The sequence below is a fragment of the Dreissena polymorpha genome, chromosome 14, assembly GCF_020536995.1.
Source record: "Dreissena polymorpha isolate Duluth1 chromosome 14, UMN_Dpol_1.0, whole genome shotgun sequence".
Taxonomy (NCBI): domain Eukaryota; kingdom Metazoa; phylum Mollusca; class Bivalvia; order Myida; family Dreissenidae; genus Dreissena; species Dreissena polymorpha.
The window spans coordinates 17,182,438-17,204,294 of NC_068368.1; the positions used below are offsets into that span (position 1 = coordinate 17,182,438).

Here is a 21,857-nt window from a genome sequence, read left to right on the forward strand (position 1 = left end):
ATGTTTCAGAATTAGAATTCTAGTTCATCAAAGACTGGTTGGGAAATAAAACAATATAAATTAGTGATAAGTTTTTTATAGAAAGTAAAATCAACAATACAACATAACCAGACAAGAATAAGTATTAATATATACACTTATAGAACAACAGTTATAAAACAAATTTATTTTCCGTCAAAGTAAACATTTGGTCAATATTAAATGTTAAAATTCCATACATAAAACACATTTGATCATCACATCTTCGTAAAAATAAATACATTCTATATCATAACGGAAATATCAGTCAGTGTACACAAAAGTCAAGTGACAATACTTTATTAGTGCTTAATATCATTTAAATAATATTTAATTGAACAGGTCAAACTTCTGATGTCACATGACATTTCATGTCATTATTGAAATACAGGTGTAAAATAAATAAAAAAATTCCTTCAAGAAAATTATTGTAAAGAAGAAACGTTAATAAATATTTAATATAATATTAAATTATACAGCACTTAATTTCTTTAGTACTGAAAAGTTTAATGCTCCTCGAACTAAAACGTGCGTTAAATGAAATCAATATCATTTGAAGCAAAAAAGAAGTTACTCGATATCATAGATATAATATTAATGTAAATATTCAATTATTCAGAACCAAAAAACTTAATGTAACTTATAGTTCAATGACCCCTCGATCTTAAAAGAACGTTTCATAAAAATTAATATTTATTGAAGAAAAAAGAAGTTACTCGATATCGGGAGAAATTTAATCATATAGAACTACTTAAATTTATGAACAGTAAAAGTAATAAAATTTCAAATGGATTAAGTGCATTGTAATAATAATGTACAAGCTCTAAAATAAAATAACTATACCATTCCGTTAATTATCATCGAGTTTGAAGTTTAAAGAAAAATCAATAAGGTTTATGCAAAATAAAAGTTGAACATCGATTTTATCAGTTTATAAACGTTGACTTGAATGAAAAAGCACATGTTTTAAAATAGTTTTAATGAATAAGAAAGATTTCAATCGACTTAAAACATGTAAACTGGGCTTAATGAGCTAGAGTTAAGTGTCGTACCAGATAAGCCTGTGCAGTCCACACAGGCTAATCTGGGGTGGCACGTTTCGCTTAAACTGGATTTTCGTTAAAAAGTGACTTCTTTTAAACGAAAATACCATAAAAGCAAAAAAGTGTCGTCCCTGGTTAGCGTGTGTGGATTTTACATGCAGTAATCCCAGTTTTGCCAGTGCAAGGGCAGGCTCAAAGAGGTACTGGAGACCGTGTCACTTAGCTCCTCGATTTGAAATTCGTTAATATTTTGCGATTTCTTGCAAAATAATTGTGTAAAATATACACAACATATATGAGTTTTAATTCTAGGCGTTAGTTGTTCATGTATAATATTGCATGCACTCATTGGGGCTCTATTAGTAAGCACGTTTATTGTTGAGCAATATCAGATAATAAGGTGTTAGTTTCGACTAGTATCTCCAAATATAAGATCTGTAGGTCGGTCAAACTTGTCTACTCTTTTCCAGTCATGTCTCAATTAAAGAAGGATTTTCAATAACACTAAATCGTTCGAATCTCTTTCTTGATATGTAAAAAAGGAATTTGCAATTTACTATGGTCGAATATAGCGAAAGACGATCGAACACAGAATACCAAAAAGAAGTTAAGTTTTGGCAACAAAAATTAGGGTTGGTCGGTTTAATAGAAACAAACCCCTCAATATCACGTCCATGCATTATTTCTAAGTTGATTGCGATTATAAATCTATTGCGCCTCGTACCGGGAAATCTGGGATGAAGCATGTGCGTAAATATCTGCAGACTTCTCAGACTCATCTGGGAGAACACTTTACGTACATTCATTAAGCCCAGTTTTCCCAGAACGTGGTATTATGAAGTACGTTAATATCACGCTATTGTAATGTTATTACGTCTAACTTATGCAACAACACTGTCTAGATAAGACGAACGTTTTAACGTGATTTAAGATATGATATCACCGATTGAGAAAAGTGAAACCAGACATAGAAACACGTTCTATGCTGAATCATCACATTATCGCCGTCCTTTTCATTTACCGCCATAGGTTATCGCAATAATATCATGCACTTTTCACTTGATGTAAATGATGTCATCCCGGATATGTTTACTGTTTGAGATGGCATTAATGACATCATAATTATCCTTTGAGTATTTGCGTCGTCTAATGACAGCTTCGCCTTCTTGATTGCCGAGGTAAAATCAACGGAGGGACGTCACCCTAATCATGACGTCACCAAAAGACGTCATCGCGGTTTCAACATGAAGACCGTCTGCAAACCGTCCTTGAAAGAACAGCGACATTATCTGAAAATAAAAGAAATTACTTTGACAATTAAAGATATCGACCCAGGTAAATTAAAGGGATCTTTTCACGTTTTGGTAAATTGACAAAATTGAAAAACGTTGTTTCAGATTCGCAAATTTTCGTTTTAGTTATGATATTTGTGAGGAAACATAAATACTGAATATTTACTATGGTCTAATATAGCCATTATATGCATCTTTTGACGATTTAAAAACTTGAAAATTATAACGCGTTGAAACGATTGAATAATTTGGAGAGTTCTGTTGTTGTCGTTAAATTTTGTGAAACTACGAAGATTGCTTATATAAAGTGTAAAATACGTAACTCGAACATACTTGGCAGGATGGCCGAGCGGTCTAATTTTTTTTTACTCCGGGGGTCACTGGTTCGAGCCCTGCTGCGGGCTACTCCCCCCCCCCCCTTTTTAAATTTTATTCTTGATTTTTTACTGGAGCTTGTTCGATCCAATTTTTACATTTATCAATATAAAGCATTTAATGACAAACTTCAAAACATGCCAAAATCTGTGAAAAGGCCCCTTTAACATGTTAATCAATGTTACACACCATGATGTTCTTTTATTGATATGTTAATATGATATGCCTGTTAATACCATGGCACGACAAAATTGCAATGAATTATTTAATTATATAAATTTAAATATATTTATCTAAACTGTTGGTTTACTCCTTTTATACAAATGCATAGATATATTTTTTCAATAGTACAACACAATGGAACAAATGAAGGGCATTTTTGCTGCGAGCTGCGTTTCACAAAAATGCAAATATCCACTCAAACCTCGAACAGTTGTTGAAAGGACACTGTTCTATGTACATGACCGGCTTTATAAATAGTGTTTTATTATTGAAAACCAGTATTGTTTCACGGAGTCACCTGTTAGAATCAATGCTGCAAGTGATCATGTGGCGCTTTCGGCAATATAGCACTATTAAATATATCACTCAATTTGACATAAAGTTATAGTTTGCTGCATGAGAAAGCTAGTGTTGATTTTAATTATTATGACGATCAGAAATAACACACTGTTCAGAACGAATTCCCATATTCAGTTCTGTTCGTGTGTGATGGCGTTGGTTTCATAGTGCACAGTTAATATTCATGGTATAAAAAGGATTTTGAATTGTGTTTTTTTAATCAAATTGTAATTCGTTTACAAGAGGCTAATTGGCTTTTCATGCTACTTGTCGAGTTTAATGATGTGTCAATTTAGCCAAATGATAGCGAATCATGGCGTAACGTGAAGTCCGGTGACGGTTTTACAAATGAAATTTGACGGAAATTTTTAAACAAATATTTCACGATGGTGTAGACAATATTTGACGGTTGTTTAGACAAGACATTTGACGAGGGTAAAGACAATAATATTGAACGGTTCTTTAGAAGACATTTCATAATGGGCAAGAAATCGACATGACTTGTTACGATGTTTTTAAAGACAAAAACGACGATTAAAATTCCATTCCATGGAGTTTTTGCCAAAGCACATTTGAAGACAATTACTTGACGACGTTTACACAATTTATTTGACGATGGTTCTGAAAAGACATTTTACGATGGTTTAGGCAATACGGTTTATGATGATGAAGAATAAAAAATGCATTATGCTAACTACATATATCTTTGACGAAGATTTACAAATACATAATTTACGATGGTTAAGACAATCAATTTCGACATTTGTTTTGACAAAATGCATTTGACGATAGTGTAGGCAATTATATTTGACGATGGTTAAGACAAAAGACATTTAACGATGGTTCATACAATTCATTTGACAGTTGTTTTGTTACAGTCGATTTAACTTTTGGTATAGAAAATGCAATTCGATAGTTAAAACGAAAACCAATATAGAAACCTTTGGAAAACTATACTTAACGATAGTATTGACACAGGGCATTTAACGATAGTTGTGACCATCATTTGTTTACAAAGACATTTAATTAATATTAAATCATTACTTTAATTTGCAAACACCAACATCGTGTGTTGTATCAACAAAAACTCGACGATCTAGTAAACCAATGCGAACACAACAGAGCAGTTGATTGGAAAACAGTAAACTTATTTTTGGTCTCTAGTTCAGAACCCTGAATTGCCATTGTAATCTTTCAATGAACTTTTAAACAATGCCTTTCACAATGGCGACCACCAAATAAAATACGACACAAGCAAATTCTTGATTTAACGAGTAAGACGTAGGTTAATGCGTTTAAAGCATTCTTACTAGAATAAGCTATTTTAATTTTCTCACCATCGGTCGAAAGGCTGTCTAAGCAGCTAGGATTAGCGCATAATAACTTCAGCTCAATGCTATATTCAATATTACTTATGAGATTCCTCGTGCACAATCATTACAGATTTGTGAGATTTTTCAAAACTAAAATTAAGTCAAACGTTTATTTATGGCATTTATGTTCTCCGAGTGTGGAATCATACAGATTAGGTATGCACTCAAATATAAAATATGTTTAATGTACAACAAAGAAGGCAATCCATGATTAATGTTACATATTGAACGAAATAGAAAAAGGCCACCCTGAATAGAGTTGAATAAACAACATTAATCCATAGATATGTTTGTAAGATCGGGCACCGTAGCTAACAAGTTTAAAATTTAAAAATGTGTAACTGCGTGTAATAATTTAAATTAACCACAAATAATAATACTTTTAGTAATAATCAACGATACTCGTAAAGCAATGATCAATGGTACTCTTTGAATAATTACCAATGGTGCTCTTAATCCAATGATCAATAATTCTCCTAAAACAATGAGTCTTGTTCTGTGAAAATGGGGTTTAAAGTATGTGCGGACTGCACATGCTAATCTGAGACGACACTTTACGCACATGCATTAAGCCCAGTTTTCTTAGAACGCGGCTCCAATGATAAATTGAACTTTTAAAACGAAGTCCAATGATACTGTTCAAAACAATGATCAGAGAAACTTTTAAAACAATGCTCAATGATAGTGTTAAAACAATCCTCAATGATACTGTTAAAACAATGATCAGAGATACTTTTAAAACAATCCTCAATGATAGTGTTAAAACAATCCTCAATGATAGTGTTAAAACAATCCTCAATGATACTGTTAAAACAATGATCAGAGATACTTTTAAAACAATCCTCAATGATACTGTTAAAACAATGATCAGAGATACTTTTAAAACAATCCTCAATGATACTGTTCAAAACAATGATCAGAGATACTTTTAAAACAATGCTCAATGATACTGTTAAAACAATCCTCAATGATACTGTTAAAACAATGATCAGATATACTTTTAAAACAATGCTAAATGATACTGTTAAAACAATGCTCAATGATACTGTTTAAACAATGATCACAGATACTTTTAAAGGGGCCGTCCAACAGATTGATAAATTGACAAAATTAAAAAAAGTTGTTTCAGATTCGCAAATTTTCGTTTTTGTTATGCTATTTTTGAGGAAAAAGAAATACTGGTCATTTACCATGCTCTTAAATATTCATTATATGCATCTTTTGACGATTTGAAAACCTGAAAATTATAAAGCGTCGTGCGACGCGAAACGATTGAATTATTTGGAAAGTTCTGTTGTTGTAGTTATATTTTGGGAAACTACGAGGATTGTTTATATAGGTAAATCAAAGTACTGACAGTACTGGTGTTACGATGCTTTTGAAGAGGATGGATATAAAACATCAATTTAAGTCTATCTATATCACCACAATTGTGTATGTTGATACGAACATTTGGGTACGATAAAAAATTTGAGTACGAAAATTTTGGGTACGAAAAAAAAATTGGTACGAAAAAAAATTGCGTACGAAACATATTTGGTACGAAAAAAAAGTTTAGGGGTACGGGGAAGTAGTACCCGTGGGTAACTTGACCTATTGAGCGAAACTGGGAGGCGGGTCACATTCTTGTTCATTAAGTATGGCAATACCTTCATGATGATTCTCGAAAGTAGGTATGAGCACATAGCCGGACCATGTGAGCTCAATCGTATGAGCACTTGACTATCCGAGTTCGCCCACGAACATATGGATAAGTTAACTAATAGCGAAATGACCTTATACATGTATATGCTGAAATCTAACAATCGAACGAAATATCAAACATGGTATGTACACTTAGGCGGTTTTGTAATTTCTGTTAGAATATCGTTTTCAATATGTAAATTTTAAATGATTGTGCCCGCACTTGAGTTTGTTGCCTTATTTGAGTCTATACGCGTCTAGGCTGCACCCAGTCTGTGTATTTGTGTTTTTCCAAGGTAATGAGTTACCTCCGCGATGAGGCTGCATAATGTTGGGACCCGGAGTGTGTCCAGCACTCCTACCTAATAAGATTTGATTGACGACAGTTGGGACGAATTTTGAATGATAGCTGCAATTTCCAGCTATTTGTTTTGTACTGAAATACTTTTTAATTTTTTATATGGTCAAATGCTGCGGGGGGGGGGATGAGATTATCCGGAAAAAAACACCTGTCCGGAATGGTGACCACAAAACAGACAAAATATAACATTGCGCCGGGAGCGGGAATCGAACCGGTGTCGTAAAGGTGAAAAAGCGAAAGTCCTTACCACTGCGCTAGCGGGACGGACAATTACGCAATGATGTTGTTATATCTATATATATCATAGCAGTGCAGCGTTTACAATTTTCAGGTTCGAAATTGTTCGCATTCTTTAGTTTTGTGATCACGTAAAAAGTTAATATTACATGTTTTATTCGCAATTTATTTACTAAATCGAGAACAAATATCAAACAAAATAGAGAAAATATATAGTTGTTTCATTGGTCCATAAAAATAAAATGGATGTAAAATTACTAATTTTAAATTAACGTTCTGATACACTTATTGAATCTGTTTCCCCAGGATATGCTGTTCTATTAATATTTACCTTCATCAACACGAACGACAACTCTGCTAAGAGAATGTTATCAATGAAAATCAACGAGCAATCTTCTACGCAGTGGCGAATGCCAAGGGAAGTAACTGAAAAATCGAGTTATCTCAATCGGACTGGCTCGGTCTTTTACATAGGTTCCCATTGTGAAGAACTTTTTAACTGGTTATCAAACCTTAGACGACGCTGTTCCAGCATCGTCAAAATGTACATCTGCATTAAGCATGAGCATGGATGGTCGAGTGGTCTCGGCGGGAGACTTTTTACTCCAGGACTGCTGGGATCAGTGGTTCGAGCCCTGTTGAGGATTACTTTTTTCCTTTTTTAAAATTGTATTCTTGTTTTTTTACAGGAGATTTTTAGGTCAAATGTTTAAATTTATCAATTTAAATCATTTAATGACATGCTTCAATACATGCCGAATCTGTTGGAAGGCCCCTTTAAAACAATGCTCAATGATAATGTTTAGTTTAAAACAATGCTCAATGATACTGTTAAACCAATTATTAGAGATACTTTTAAAACAATGCTCAATGACACTATTAAAAAATTATCAAAGATACTTTTCAAACAATGAAAATGATTCTCTTAAAGCAAATGTGTGTGACACTCATTATCAATGATACTCTGCAAACAATTATCAAGCAAATAGACGGGTGGTTCAAATCTTTGAAAACCTTCAATACAAGCATCGTTGTAGTCTGATGAACGTACGTCTGCTTCACTAAGATGGCCCGCCTGTATGGAATTATTTTCAATAATAGTTTCCCCTTCATTTTATATAACAATTTCAATTTTAACCATACGATTTTGCCATTTGCATCTGAACCATTGTACACTTGAAACGTTTTGAACGCTTTACCCCATAACATAAAGTATGTTGCTGTTAATATTAAATACTAAAGTACATACATTATTAAATGACCGTCAAGCAAGTGAAATAACCCATAATTGTGAATTGTTGATGGCTAATCAATATTACCCATTTTCTTAGATGTGTGTGCTCTTCAATTATGCACGACTCCCCAGGTCCGACCATTTAGGTAAATGGCTGAGCGATGGGGAAGATATTGGAATAAAGTGCGTCCCAGGACGATAAAGGAATGTCGACCCGTTCAATAATGTACTACACGTGTACCATCCAGACAATTGAACGTATAATAGTAATAATAATAATAATAATAATAAGAAGACGAAGAAGAAGAAGAAGAAGAAGAAGAAGAAGAAGAACATCAATAATACAACAACAACAATAATATCAAACAAGAGCTGTGTTTGTGAAACACAATGCCTCCTACTGCACCGCTTTGAAGCCATATATTTGACATTTGACCTTGAAGGATGACCTTTCTCTTGACCTTTCACCAATCAAAATGTGCAGCTCCATGAGATCCACATGCATGCCAAATATCAATTTGCTACCATCAATACTGCAAAAGTTAATGCAAAAGTTTAAACAAGGTTAAAGTTTTGGAAGCCATATATTTGACCTTTGGCCTTGAAGGATGGCCTTGACCTTTCATCACTCGAAATGTGCAGCTCCATAAGATACACATGCATGCCAAATATCAAGTTGCTTTTTTCAATAATTCAAAAGTTATTGCGAAAGTTTAAGACAGACAGACAGACAGACAGACAGACAGACAGACAGACAGACAGACAGACAGACAGACAGACAGACAGACAGACAGACAGACAGACAGACAGACAGGCAGGCAGGCAGGCAGGCAGACTGACTGACTGACTGACTGACTGACTGACTGACTGACTGACTGACTGACTGACTGACTGACTGACTGACTGACTGACTGACTGACTGACTGACTGACTGACTGACTGACTGACTGACTGACTGACTGACTGACTGACTGACTGACTGACTGACTGACAGACAGACAGACAAAAAGACAGACAAAAAGACAGACAGACAAAAAGACAAAATGACAAAAAGACAGACAAAAAGACAGACAAAAAGACAAAATGACAAAAAGACAGACGGACAGGCAAAAAGTAATATACCCCAGATCATTCGATTCGGGGGCATAAAACGGTCCAAAGAGAAGCATGTTTTTCCCTTATATTTCAGGTTGAATACAATTTAAGTTTCAGTAGTGAAAATTAAAAATATATGAAACACAAAACGGTCAGTGCCCATATCTCAAAGCACACAATGCATTTGAAAAATTGCTGTATTCAAAGTATCATTTTTGTCCGAAGTAGCGAAAATAATTGCGTATTACTTAAACAACAATTATGCTTAGAAATTATGAATGGAAAACACTGTTAATATTGATGTCAAAGGCTTGTCTGGAAGTGTTCATAACATTGCAGAGAATAGAAGATTGTAGGGAAAATCGAAGAAGCGCTCTAGAGATACCAAACTCGGCCATAAATTATGGATTTGACTTGGAATAAGGAGATGTCGTTTGGTGTATAGGCCACTCTAGTGTTTTATTTTCATACATCATATATTGCATACACCTGTGATTAATATGATATATTTGTATGTATTTATTTAAAGGACATGAAATGTTTTCGACAAAAACGAGTTATGCATTTGGCCCATATTAGAATATTGCATAATATTATTTTAACCCCTTTATGCCTAGCGTCTAGAAAAAAGACTTGGCAAACAGCGTAGACCCAGATGAGGCGCCGCATCATGCGGCGTCTTATCAGGGTCTGCGCTGTTTGCTTAAAGGAATTTCTGTAAGACATATTCTAAATGTAGAAATAAATATACTAGACATCCCTAATTTTGGAAATAAATTGATCCAGTTTAGAAGTATGGGAGAGTTCACTAGGCATAAATGGGGTAATTTCATATATAAAATGTTTCCGAATAAAATGTCAGGACTATGACTGTGTGATTAATACAATTTCAAGTCTCACAACAACAACAACATGTGAAGAATGAGATACATAATAAAATGAACAGTAAAACATATGCTCCAATATTGCATATATTTGTTTTTCATTTTTTTATAAATTATATTATTTTATATTAATTCCTATTATATTATGAAAGGCGCCAACATGTATCTTTCAAATCTACAAATGACTATCATAAAATTTAGAGCATGCAAAAACACGTAAAGGCACATTCGATTTAAAAAAATAAGTACAAGGAAAAAGGCGATTAAATGTCATTTTGTGGCGATTCGTTTTGGATAGAGTCTTAACATTGACTAATAATATTCCCGTGTCGCTTCGTTCGAGAGCTTATTACTTTGTCTGAATAACTGGGGTGGAAAACAGTTTTATGTACATATACGCGTCATGTTAATGGCATATTTCAATTTAATCGCTTGAAATATGCGCACGTTTGTTAAACAAGCTTATAAGATTTGAGGCGAATTGTAGTACACAAGACACTTTACATTAATCAATAAGAACAACAGAAAACGTGTGTTTGGCCAAACGCTGTTCAGATCAAGAGTTTTTGCAATATTTTAAATTTTTTCGAATTAAACCTCTGCGGTATATTTTTCACCGACGATAACTTGGCAAATATATACACTTTGCATCCATTAGGTTGGTCTATTGTATGCAGATTATATTTAACATTATTTGATCTAGGCAATTTGGCAGCCTTTCAATCAAATCCAAACGATGACATTGCAAGACAGCGTTTTGAAATTTTAATGGAACGATTTTGTGTTTGATTATGTTCATAAATGGTACTTTGTCCAACTTTGGTGTAAACATTAGTGTAAATGAAGGGCTGAGGATTAGTGTTAAGTCTGATATGCTAAGAAAACAATATTTGAACGAATGTATTTATCAAAGTAAATACTCAATCTTGTGTTACGCGATTTAAATAAATGAAATGTTCTCTGAATACTATGATAAAAAAGGTATCGAAACAGGACACGTTCTAACTATTAAAGCCTAATAGTGTGTTCTATCTTTACTTTTATAAAACAGTTGTCATAAATAGATTTCCGTACATATTTCGAGTTTATTCTGTTTTTTTCTTTGCGTTTTAAAACAATCAAACAACATTTAAAATCCGCCCAGTAACAAAATTTAATCTTAATTTTCGCGAAAAATAATATCCCGATCAAAGGCGTTCTTTACGCGTGACCATTTCGGACTTATCTCAAAAAAGTACAAACAACAAGGCTTTCGCACATATAAATAATATTTCAGAACGAGTCTCGCTTTGGGAAAACGGTGTTAAATGCATTTGCGTAAATGGTCGTCCCATATAAGCCTGTGCAGAACTGTGTTACTGTTGAGCTCAATTATATTTATTGCAAACAAGATGTTCCGGGTTTTTGTCTACATGGTCTTTGTTTTGGACGCATATCCAATCTAAATTGTTGTTTGAACATAGTTCAACACTGTTTAACCAACAAAAGTAAATATTTGCCTTTCCCCTTCCAAACATTCTTATCAAACGAAATAGTATCATCTAAATCAACAGTATTATACATTCGCACTTGCTTATTTTATCAAAGGTAAATAAACAAAATAGAACAAATATTATGTTAACTATTTAACGCATATAACGGACCAACATTACTTTTGTATGATTCTTTAGTGGACAAAAATCAGAATACAATTATGTTATCTTCGAATTTTCTGTTTTTACAGACGGTATTTTACCTTCGTTAATGAATAAAAATGTGTTTGTTTCCAGTAACCTGACCGACCATTATTCCACGTTGAGTTACCTATTCGTTCATATGTGCACAATAACTACAGAAATGCTTATTAAAAATGATGTTTAAAAATGATGTGTTATGAGGATGATTTTAGTCGCGTTCTGAGAAAACTGGGTATAATGCATGTGCGTAAAGTGTCGTCCCAGATTAGCCTGTGCAGTCCGCACAGGTTAATCAGGTACGACACTTTCCGCTTTTATGACATTTTTCGTTAAAATGAAGTCCCTCTTAGCAAAAATTAGGGACGACACTTTCCGCTTTTATGACATTTTTCGTTTAAATAAGTCTCTTCTTAGCAAAAATCCAATTTAGGCGGAAAGTGTCATCCCTGATTAGCCTGTGCGGACTGCACAGGCTAATCTGGGACGACACTTTATGCACATGCATTAAGCCCAGTTTTCTCAGAACACGGCTCATTTGAAGTGTCTTCCCATTGAACATCCTCATTTAAATAAGAAATCACGAACGAGCAGTAAACATATTTTACTGGATTTTTTTGGACCAGCCGACCATATTTATTTGGAGATGGTAGTTGAAACAGACATCTTATTTTCGCCATATACATTTATAACGCATTCTCGATGACAATTTGGTTAGGTGATGAATAAAGTATGAGTACGGTAAACACTTTAAGGACTATATGCCTGTCGTAAACATGCCAAGCATGTTGCTTATAATGCTTGTATTTTCTATAACAAGCTAAACCATGCACATGTTTGACCTTTGACATTTAGTAACGGCAAAGTTTAAACTCTGAAATTTATGCGTGACATTGACCTTTGAAGTAAGAAAACAGTAGTTACACATGACACGGAGAACACGGTGAACATTTTTTAAATAATTTTTACCTGCATAATGAACGATAACTTCATATCAGGGCATACTTTTCATGTCAAATGTAAGCTTTTATCTCTACGCTTGACCTTGATCTTTGAGGCAGGGAGACGATTTTACACGTCTACCCACTGTGGAAACAGGTATTACAAGCGACTCGCCGTCTCCTCGTGGTGGTCATTTGTGGTAAGTCATTTCAAATTATTATGACAAAGTTTCATTCCGGTTTTATGGCAAATTTTAACCTTTGAACTCTAAATGTGACATTGAGGTAAGGATACGAGTGCTACACGAGACACGTCGTCTCTTGGTTATGATTTGTGGTAATGTATTTTAAAAATGCACGATGAAGCACATACACACATACAAACACAAACACACGCGCACGCAGATAAAGTCGACCATCGTAACTCAATAAAGGTTCATGAAATCAGAAACCATAAATAAAAGTTAGGCTGCTTAAACCAATGTCAGTTCGATTGCATCGAACGCCGTAGGCTAAATGGGATAATAATTAGGCCATTTTCAGGTAATAGAATCAGAAGTAAACGAAATGTGTTTACGGGTGCATCCAATTACGCTTTAATCTCAAAACTCCACTTATGTCGGAAAAAAGTAGCGAAAATATGGACGTGCGCAGGTTACACGCTAGTTATTATAATTGTAATTGTTAAGCTCTGTCGCAGCAATATTTAAGAGTACGATCGACACATAAGTGTAACGGACGGAAAGACGAAATAATGGTCGGACGCACGAACAAGAACTAACTAATGCGACGGTCGAAAGGATGGATGAACGGAGAGATGGAAGGACGCACGGAAAAGCGGACATCTATATGCCCACCTCATAAAAAAGGGTCATAAAAACGCTGTCTTCGAAGATTTCTTTTTACGGACATTAAGTCGCTCCGTCGAAACGTTATTTTTAAAGAAATATACCAATTCATTTATTTTCTGACTCGTATATGAAATATGTATCTTATTCATGTGCTAATTGTGTAAATTACCAGTTTTATTGATTTATAGCCGAATGTCTATTGTTGTTATTATGAGATATACTATCAAATGCATTTATTTATAAGCGATACAGCAATTAATGTACTCCCCCAGATAGTTCGAAATATCAGGGCATAGCACGCTATCGTAAATATTTGAAAGCACATTCTGCCGCGACTGTCGAAACAAGAACATAAATCTCTTAATGTGCTATTAACAGACCCTTATGTACAAATCGTATACTTAAAATATGAAATCTGTCAACAGATATTTCGAAATATCTTTGGCACTCGTTCAAAACACTTGAATAGCGTTAAGTACACTCGGACACCATTTTACAAATTATCTATGTTAGATTTTGTTCTGAAATTTTCTTTTATGTTACAAAATTATTTGCATTCACCAAGATTAAGCGCAAAGAACAATATATTCGAGTACGCATTTTTTTATTTGTTTAATGTAGTCTTAATGCTCTAAAACTATGTACAAAACATGTCAGTCATTTATTGCAGATTTGATGTAAAATTCAACATCGACTGTGAAAACAATTATTGCATTCAATAGTTACATAATAATTATTATTGTAAAATAAATCTCGTTTGTCACGGAATTCTCACAACTGTATGCAGCAGTGATGTTGTTTTATGAAACACACGTCTTTTCTTCGCTCCGCGTCAAGAGAAATGTTGTTGTCACGACCTTACTCAGGTATATAATTATTCGTTAAAAATAGTGTATTTGTTGAATGTTGATTTTAAAAAAGGATGGGTAGGTCTTGGTAACTTTGCTTTATAATTTTTATCAAAAACTGTTGCCCGAAAGCCTCTTGCAACAATAGTATCCCTAATCAACGTAACGAAATGGATGATTTTAATATGTAAATACAATTTACGAAACAATACAAAAAGACTGATTGTTTAAAAAACAATACTCAATTTGTCGGATTAAATAAATTACATTTTCTGTATACGCGGTGGACCTGTGGTTAAAACGTACACGTTCAAACGCGCATGCATGTACTCGAGTACGTGGGTAAAAACAAACACTTGACGGAGTTATTATTAAAGCATTCCAACGTTTTGTGGAGGAAGAGTTGAGTAAATAAACCGGAAAATCCCAGACCTACTTGATTTCGAAAACCATTTCAATGTGAAACTGAATTATCATGGTGGGGGTGATAGTGATTTTAATCCAACAATTGATGAGGAATCAGTAATCTTAAATGTTTTTGTAGTTAAATAATGCAAACAAGCTGCAGTGAGTATCCATACTTATGTCCAACGACAAATTCACGTGTTGTATTGGTGGTGAAGGAGATGGTTGTTGTTGGTTTGGTTGTTGATGTGGTTGTCGTTGTTTGTGTTGTTACAAAAATAAAAATAATGAACCAATAAAAAATGATTAAGTAAACTACAGTTGAAAGAAACAAATAAACCAGTTTAATCCGTACGATTATCAAACAACTCATGACATGTGTACAACATATCAGACTATCTCGGTAAAATGTCCCTTGTTCAGCTAGGTTTGATTCCATTACAGATAAATTCAACAAAACAGACACACCGTAAGGTGGGGGAGTCAACCGTCAATTGAAGCGCGGTTAAAACAAAACAACTTGTCATTTTAGCTCCTAAAAATCTGCAATTCAACAAGTTTCAATTGTTTTAGAAATCTTATATGAATCGAAACTTGACAAGAAATCTGACAATACCGAGAGTAATTGGGTGTAAACACAACGAGGTCATGAAACATAAATATTCCCTTCTCCGGGAGGACCAAGAGTTCATGGTGGTTGCGCGAGCAAAAGTTGGGATATAACCGTTTTGAACTTGTCATATGAGCCGCGCTCTGGGAAAACCGGGCTTAATGCATGAACGCACAGGCTAATTTGGGACGAACTTTTAGGCATAGGCTGGATTTTCCTTTAGAAGTGACTTTTGACCATACTTTACGCTCATGCATAAAGCCTCGTTTCCCCAGGGCAAGGCTTATATTTATAATTTACTTGACTGAACAAGACTGTTAACATGCAATTTCGGCCTTATGTCACGTTCTATCGTTTAACTCAAACTCAATTAAAAACGTCGTAATTGTTCGCGCTATTCAGCTCCCGTTGAGTTCGGTAGATATCCGGGTATTATACATAAATTTTGCAAAATACCGGTTATTTCAAAATGTGACGTATTGCTGGGCTTTATTAAATCATCTAACCTCCTCAAATGTTGTCTTTTGAAAATTCGGTGAGCAGTATCACTTTGCGTCTGAGATAAGAAAATCTAACTAGATTTTTTTTTAAACGCATCGGCGGATAGTAATGTGATGACCTCTACATGCTTTCGTCCAAGTATTAATTCAGCGAGTCCCTCTTTTGTGTTTCAACAAACCTAAAAATATGTAAATGTGAATAAAATCTGAAGGGAAATGTATAAATCGTCTAAAGTTATAGTCATCCATACGGTCGATCAAACAGAAATGCAACTGGAAAATACATCATTCAAATAAGTTGAAATTCAATATACTGGACGTTCTTTTTAGGACAAAAATGTACACGTTGCAAAAGACCTTATTGTAACGCATACCGAATGGGACACTTAGTCAGAAATCTGGGTCTCATCATAGATAAACATTAACCCATTTATGCCTAGCGTATAGAAAAAAGGCCATGGCAAACAGCGTAGACCCAGATGAGACGCCGCATGATGCCCTAATTTTGGAAATAAATTGATCCAATTTAGAAGGATGGGAGAGTCCACTAGGCGTTAATGGGTTAAGTATACAATAGTCAATCCCTTTTCGTAAAAAAATATCAGAACCATTGTGAAACATGAATTGTGATAGCATTCAAATTATTCGGTACATCCTAAATCTACGTAAACAGACCACCACATTGAGAGAGGAATTCTTTAAACCGCGTCACAATTACCCGACCTTGGCCAGAGGAACGTTTTTCAATTTACTTTGAGAATTACCAGATCTTAATGGGACGATTGTAAATCTACATTATGACAACCGTCATTTTGTGATTTGTTTTGGCACGCTCTGTGGTGTATGATTAACATTAGTTCAGATCGAAACAGATGGTACATTACAAAAATAACCGAGTTAAGCATATCATCTTTCATAAATAAAATACCATCGTCATATTACAAAATGCAATGGTAAAATAATTATTTTGACCATAATTATGCTACTTGTATGTATCCGAGTTTTTAATGTGCGATCAAATGGTTTCATTCGTTGTGCACAGTGCATTTACTTCCTGAATTTAAACAAATATAATGTATTATATTTTAGTACAGTTTTCGGTTTAAGACGTGTAACACCGTGATAAGGCACATTTTAACACAGGGAATGTTATAATGCACCATCGCCCCGATTAAGTCAGAAAGACTTACGGTGTTAAAACATCAGATGTTACAGATAACTAACTAAGACGGTATGGAATGTGAAACCTTGGTTAGGTGCTACGTCACAGGGTAAACTTTCAAATTAAAAGAGCATGGCACATGGATCCTGTTTGTATGTGTCATCACATTAAATCGAAAGGGTAAAATATTATCATTTTCATTTTGAACTTTATCTTAAAATATTATGTTTAGCCATTTTTAAAAAAACTTTTAAGTCAATTTAATTAAATGCATAAACTGTGTGCAGCAATCACAAATACTTCTACTTCATGTATTTTAAACGTTAAAATAAATGTGAAATGTATTGAAAACTAAAAAATACGTTGGTTTCGATTGATTGTAGAAAAAGCTATCGAATACTTCAATAAAAGCGAACACCACTGTGAATGGTATTACAAACAAAATCACTTACAACATCGATCTCAGTTTCCCAGTAAATCAGTTGTAGCATTCATTATTCTTTAACCTGTTTAGTTCAAACAGGCAATTACAATAACAATTTTCGCTAAAACTGATCAATATTAGCTGAGACAGTTTGATCAAAATCGGTCTAGGAATTAGTAGTAAAATGTAGATATTCTGTATTTGAAAATGTTTTTTAACAAAGGGCACGTGCACAGCCATATTGCTTACATTTAAAAGTCTTTACCCTACGGATAAGGTCGTTCAGCTCAAAACTCCACCAAAACGCAATTACTGAGTGGACGAATACAAATAATTGTGGGAAGAAAAGACATGGACATCGTACATACGAACATGCGGACAAATGCAACACTAAATATACCACACTTTATACGTTAATAAAGATACTGGTCAGTTCAATCAGTACTGCTCACCTCAGGGTGTTTCCGGTACTAAAAGTTTGTAGCCACTGTTGTCTGCAAGACGAGAGGAAGTGTTCAGCATTTCTCTTGTTGATGACGTCATTGACGTCATCTTTTCACGTCGCTTCCGCCGAGCATGTACATTGCGTGTTCTATTCTCGTCCAGGTCAGGGGTATTTTGAGCGCTGCTGGTCTCTGAACTAGGCACTGTTCTAGAACACGTAACTGCAGCATTTTGTTCCGTGTTTTCATTGCCCGATTCATACTCGAACCCCGTATTCACAACACCTTTCTTCGAATCACTTTGTTTTAGTTCTAACATAGTGCATCCACTTGGGGATAACACTTCCTCTGGGACGATTTCAATACTCCTCTTAATCTCTAATTGTAATGACTCGCTGTCTGGCGTGGCACATCGGAGATTGGACCCACTTTGGCGAATAATGCCAGCTTTGAGGTGATTTCTTAACACTGATGACGTAATCGATTCGACGTCATATGGCCTTGCATCGGAGGTGCTATCTGAAAACAGGTTTGACGGACTACCGGCGTATTCCAGATTGTCTAAGATTGAGTATTGGCTGGAGCAACTTGAACCCGGCCTAGCGAGCCCTGAGTATGTAAAACTTTTCAAACCGAACGCAGTAGAAATGGGAGCCAGTCTAGGCGGTGGACGCGGTGGTATTGTGGACGAATTCGACGTCATCGACGAAATGCTCTGCGAGTCGAAGTTCACGTTCTTATCACGCCGTCGTTTCTTTTTACGTCTAGGTAGCGGAGAATCCATACCGGCTGTTATTAAATCATTTGTATTGTCTGTTCCAACTGAAGAGGCATTAACATTACACTGTAAATAGTTATTGTTCTTATTTTCACGTGACGTCACATATCTGGATGACGTCATTGTGTCTGTTTCTGTAGTACTGGTACATACATTTATCTCATAGTCTACCTGACCTGCAGCTACACTTTTGTCCATGTTATTGCATAATTTCTGTATATGGCCCGGCTCTAAAACCTCAGTCTGCAACTGTTGGGTATCTTGCAACATGAATTTATCACAAGGTACGTGGAACTTATTTTTACGCGTTAAGCTGTCGCTAGGCAACATACTCAGATCGAGGCCGGAATCTCCTTCAGATGTGGCGCTGACACTTGTTTCGCCGCTTTCAGGTTTCCCCTTTCCGCCCCGGACTTCCGGCTCCGATAGTGATCGCTTCCGCTCTGAAATCACTTCCTCCCGTTTCTGCCGTATGGACACCGGATGCGACACCGAGAAAGGGTCGCACTCGTTTCCAGAATCATAGTCGCTCGTGTCGTTTTCCGGCGTGTTCAAGTTATCACGTGATCCTTCTACGTCACATTTCTTCCCCTTCAGTGCGCTGGAGCGATTCGTTCTTGCATCCGATTCTTCTTCAGTCTCCGATTCTTGATCGACCGTTTTTATATGGACACCGTTCGAGGTCGCAAATAGAACGGGAACTTGAAAAACGCGTTGTTCTTTTTGCGGAAATACACCAGTCTTTTCTTTCGGTTTTGCGCCATTGAGTTTACGATCAAGGCGGAACGTGTCGTTCTCGCTCTTTTTAAAGGACTCGTCGACCACCGAGTTATTCTTCCGGCAGAGTATAAAGTCCTTGAAACACTTCCACAGTTCTTTATTCCACGTGAACGCCGCTACCGGAAGCGCAATCGAGTAGCAAAAGCGTAACCATAGCAACACTAGATCCACGTACCAGACATAGTTCAGCTTATCGGTCGTGATGTCGCCAAGCTCGGACGAGACACTGAACTGAGAGTAAAACGTCGTGACGGTATGCGGGCCCTCTAGAACTAACCAAGCTACCGCCAGGGTTCCGGTAACGCTCGCGTGTCGGATATCCTGTTTTATTTCCGGTTCCCCAGTAGCGTCTTCGTTATAGTTCTGCTGAGCGATAGCGTTCCGGATGTTGGCGCGTTCTTTATAGGCGCTTCGGATGATATTGACGAAAAACACCAGCATCAGAATTATTGGAAGAATGAAGCACAGCAGGACGCTGAAAGTGTTATAAATGATTGAAGTTCCTTGAGAAACGGAGCAATAGATGATGAACTCGTTTAGGCTCGAACTCACTTTGCCGACAGCGATAGGAATACTGAAAGATAACGCCTGCACCCACGTTAGCGTCAGAATGACGGCGACTCTAGCGTTCGAGACGACCAGGTGGTACTGACTTTTGTACCGGGACGCTATGAACCGGTCGGCAGAAGTGACCGTCAATCCGAGGATGGATTCTAGGTGCACAAAGTTCAGGCAAAATGCGCTCAAATGACAGGCGCATTCTCCGAAACGCCAGTCGTTCAAAATGCTTGCTGCAAGCAATAAAGTCATGTTAAAGACACACTCGCATATATTTATCACCGCTAAGTTAATTATGAACACGAAAAACGTCACCGTACGGAACCGCTGGCTTTGGCATATTGTTATGACGAGTAACGCATTCCCGATGAAGCCGACACTGAGAAATACCGACAGAAACACGATCCTTGGCGTCGTATCCATCCATTTGTCATTTCCACTGGTGTTTTGGAGAGAACCGACCTCCTGTGTTGTGTTATTCGCTAACGCCGACGACGACAACGTAGTAGCCGTCGGAAAAACAGTCGCCGACATTTTTTCTCGCTTTCTTATACGAAAAGACCAGAACAAATCACATTCTTTATTTCAATCGCTTATTCATTTCACGGTATTCAGCTTGAATGCACTTTTTTTCTTAGTTGACTATACACTTCATTTGAGTATTATCCATTTCTTATTTAAACAAAAACCTTTTGGCCCAAGCTTGTCCTTTACATGTTTCCTATTTTAATACGTGTTTATATAGTGTGAAGAACACTAAAAGCTGATATACCGGTATTAACATATTCCGAATTTATCGTTAATCATAGTTGGGCTATGCACGGTTTAAATTACTTGTAAAGATTGGTATAGACTTCGCCTTTTCCAATCATTTAACCGCCCTAATCGATATCTCAGCGTAAACTATCTCACAAGACCACTTAAATAGACCCGGCGCTGTATTGGGGGTTTGTCCAAACAATCGATGTTAGTGTGTAATATTCGGAACCTCTCTTTCATAACCGAGCGATCATGTTGAAACAAGTTTTATGAGTTAAAAGCAGATTGAAATGAAATTATGTACGATTTATTTATTAACTGCATGGTATATTCACAGAACAACAACAATAAATTGTGCACGACCCTCTATCATAATACCTTCTATGACTAATTGAAATCACTTAAAATGATGAATGTTTGGTTAATTCTCGCATTTCAGTGGGCCCCCCATTTCAGTCACCTACGCACATCGTTCAAAGACAACTGATGCAAATGTATCATGTGCCTATTTTCAAAGTCCTCACGCGCCGGAGTTTACATTATGTTAGAACTCGGCGAGTGTCCCTCCAAATAAACTAATTTTACTCAAGATTGTGCGAACGAAAATAATATTTGCATTTCTTCACCGTATTTCGGCAGAATTACCGGTATATCACAAAGCATGTTATGATTTGATGCTATGAGCCCCAAGGTATGTTTGTGTGTGTGTGTGTGTGGGGGGGGGGGGGTTAAAAGTCCAACCCAGGTTAAACACGATATTTTTTATTTTACATTCCGATATAATACACCATTTCCATGGCTTTGTGAGACGCGTCGCGTTCTGGTACCTGCCAATACACGTCCCAGAAGTTTATATTGGGACGGTAGTAGATTAATCAATTGAACAATTTCCAGTGCGCTTGAAAGGATTTTGTGCTAAGTCAGACTAGATCGACCATGTACAACAACTCTACCGGATTAACCCTTCGA

General features: G+C 35.9%; 1 protein-coding gene across 1 annotated transcript; it reads right to left on the minus strand.

The window, feature by feature from the left end:
* Positions 1-60: 60 nt before the first annotated feature.
* Positions 61-21,009, minus strand: LOC127858619 (uncharacterized). Its single transcript, XM_052395821.1, has 2 exons — positions 18,023-21,009; positions 61-2,350 (listed from the first exon to the last, which is right to left on the minus strand). The coding sequence occupies exon 1, from the start codon at positions 20,661-20,663 to the stop codon at positions 18,024-18,026; it is 2,640 nt and encodes an 879-aa protein (XP_052251781.1). The 5' UTR covers positions 20,664-21,009; the 3' UTR covers positions 61-2,350; position 18,023.
* Between the last annotated feature and the right edge of the window lie 848 nt (positions 21,010-21,857).

Excerpts from the sequence above, each read along its gene's own strand:
- LOC127858619 (XM_052395821.1), bottom strand. The coding sequence starts at position 20,663 with ATGTCGGCGACTGTTTTTCCGACGGCTACTACGTTGTCGTCGTCGGCG.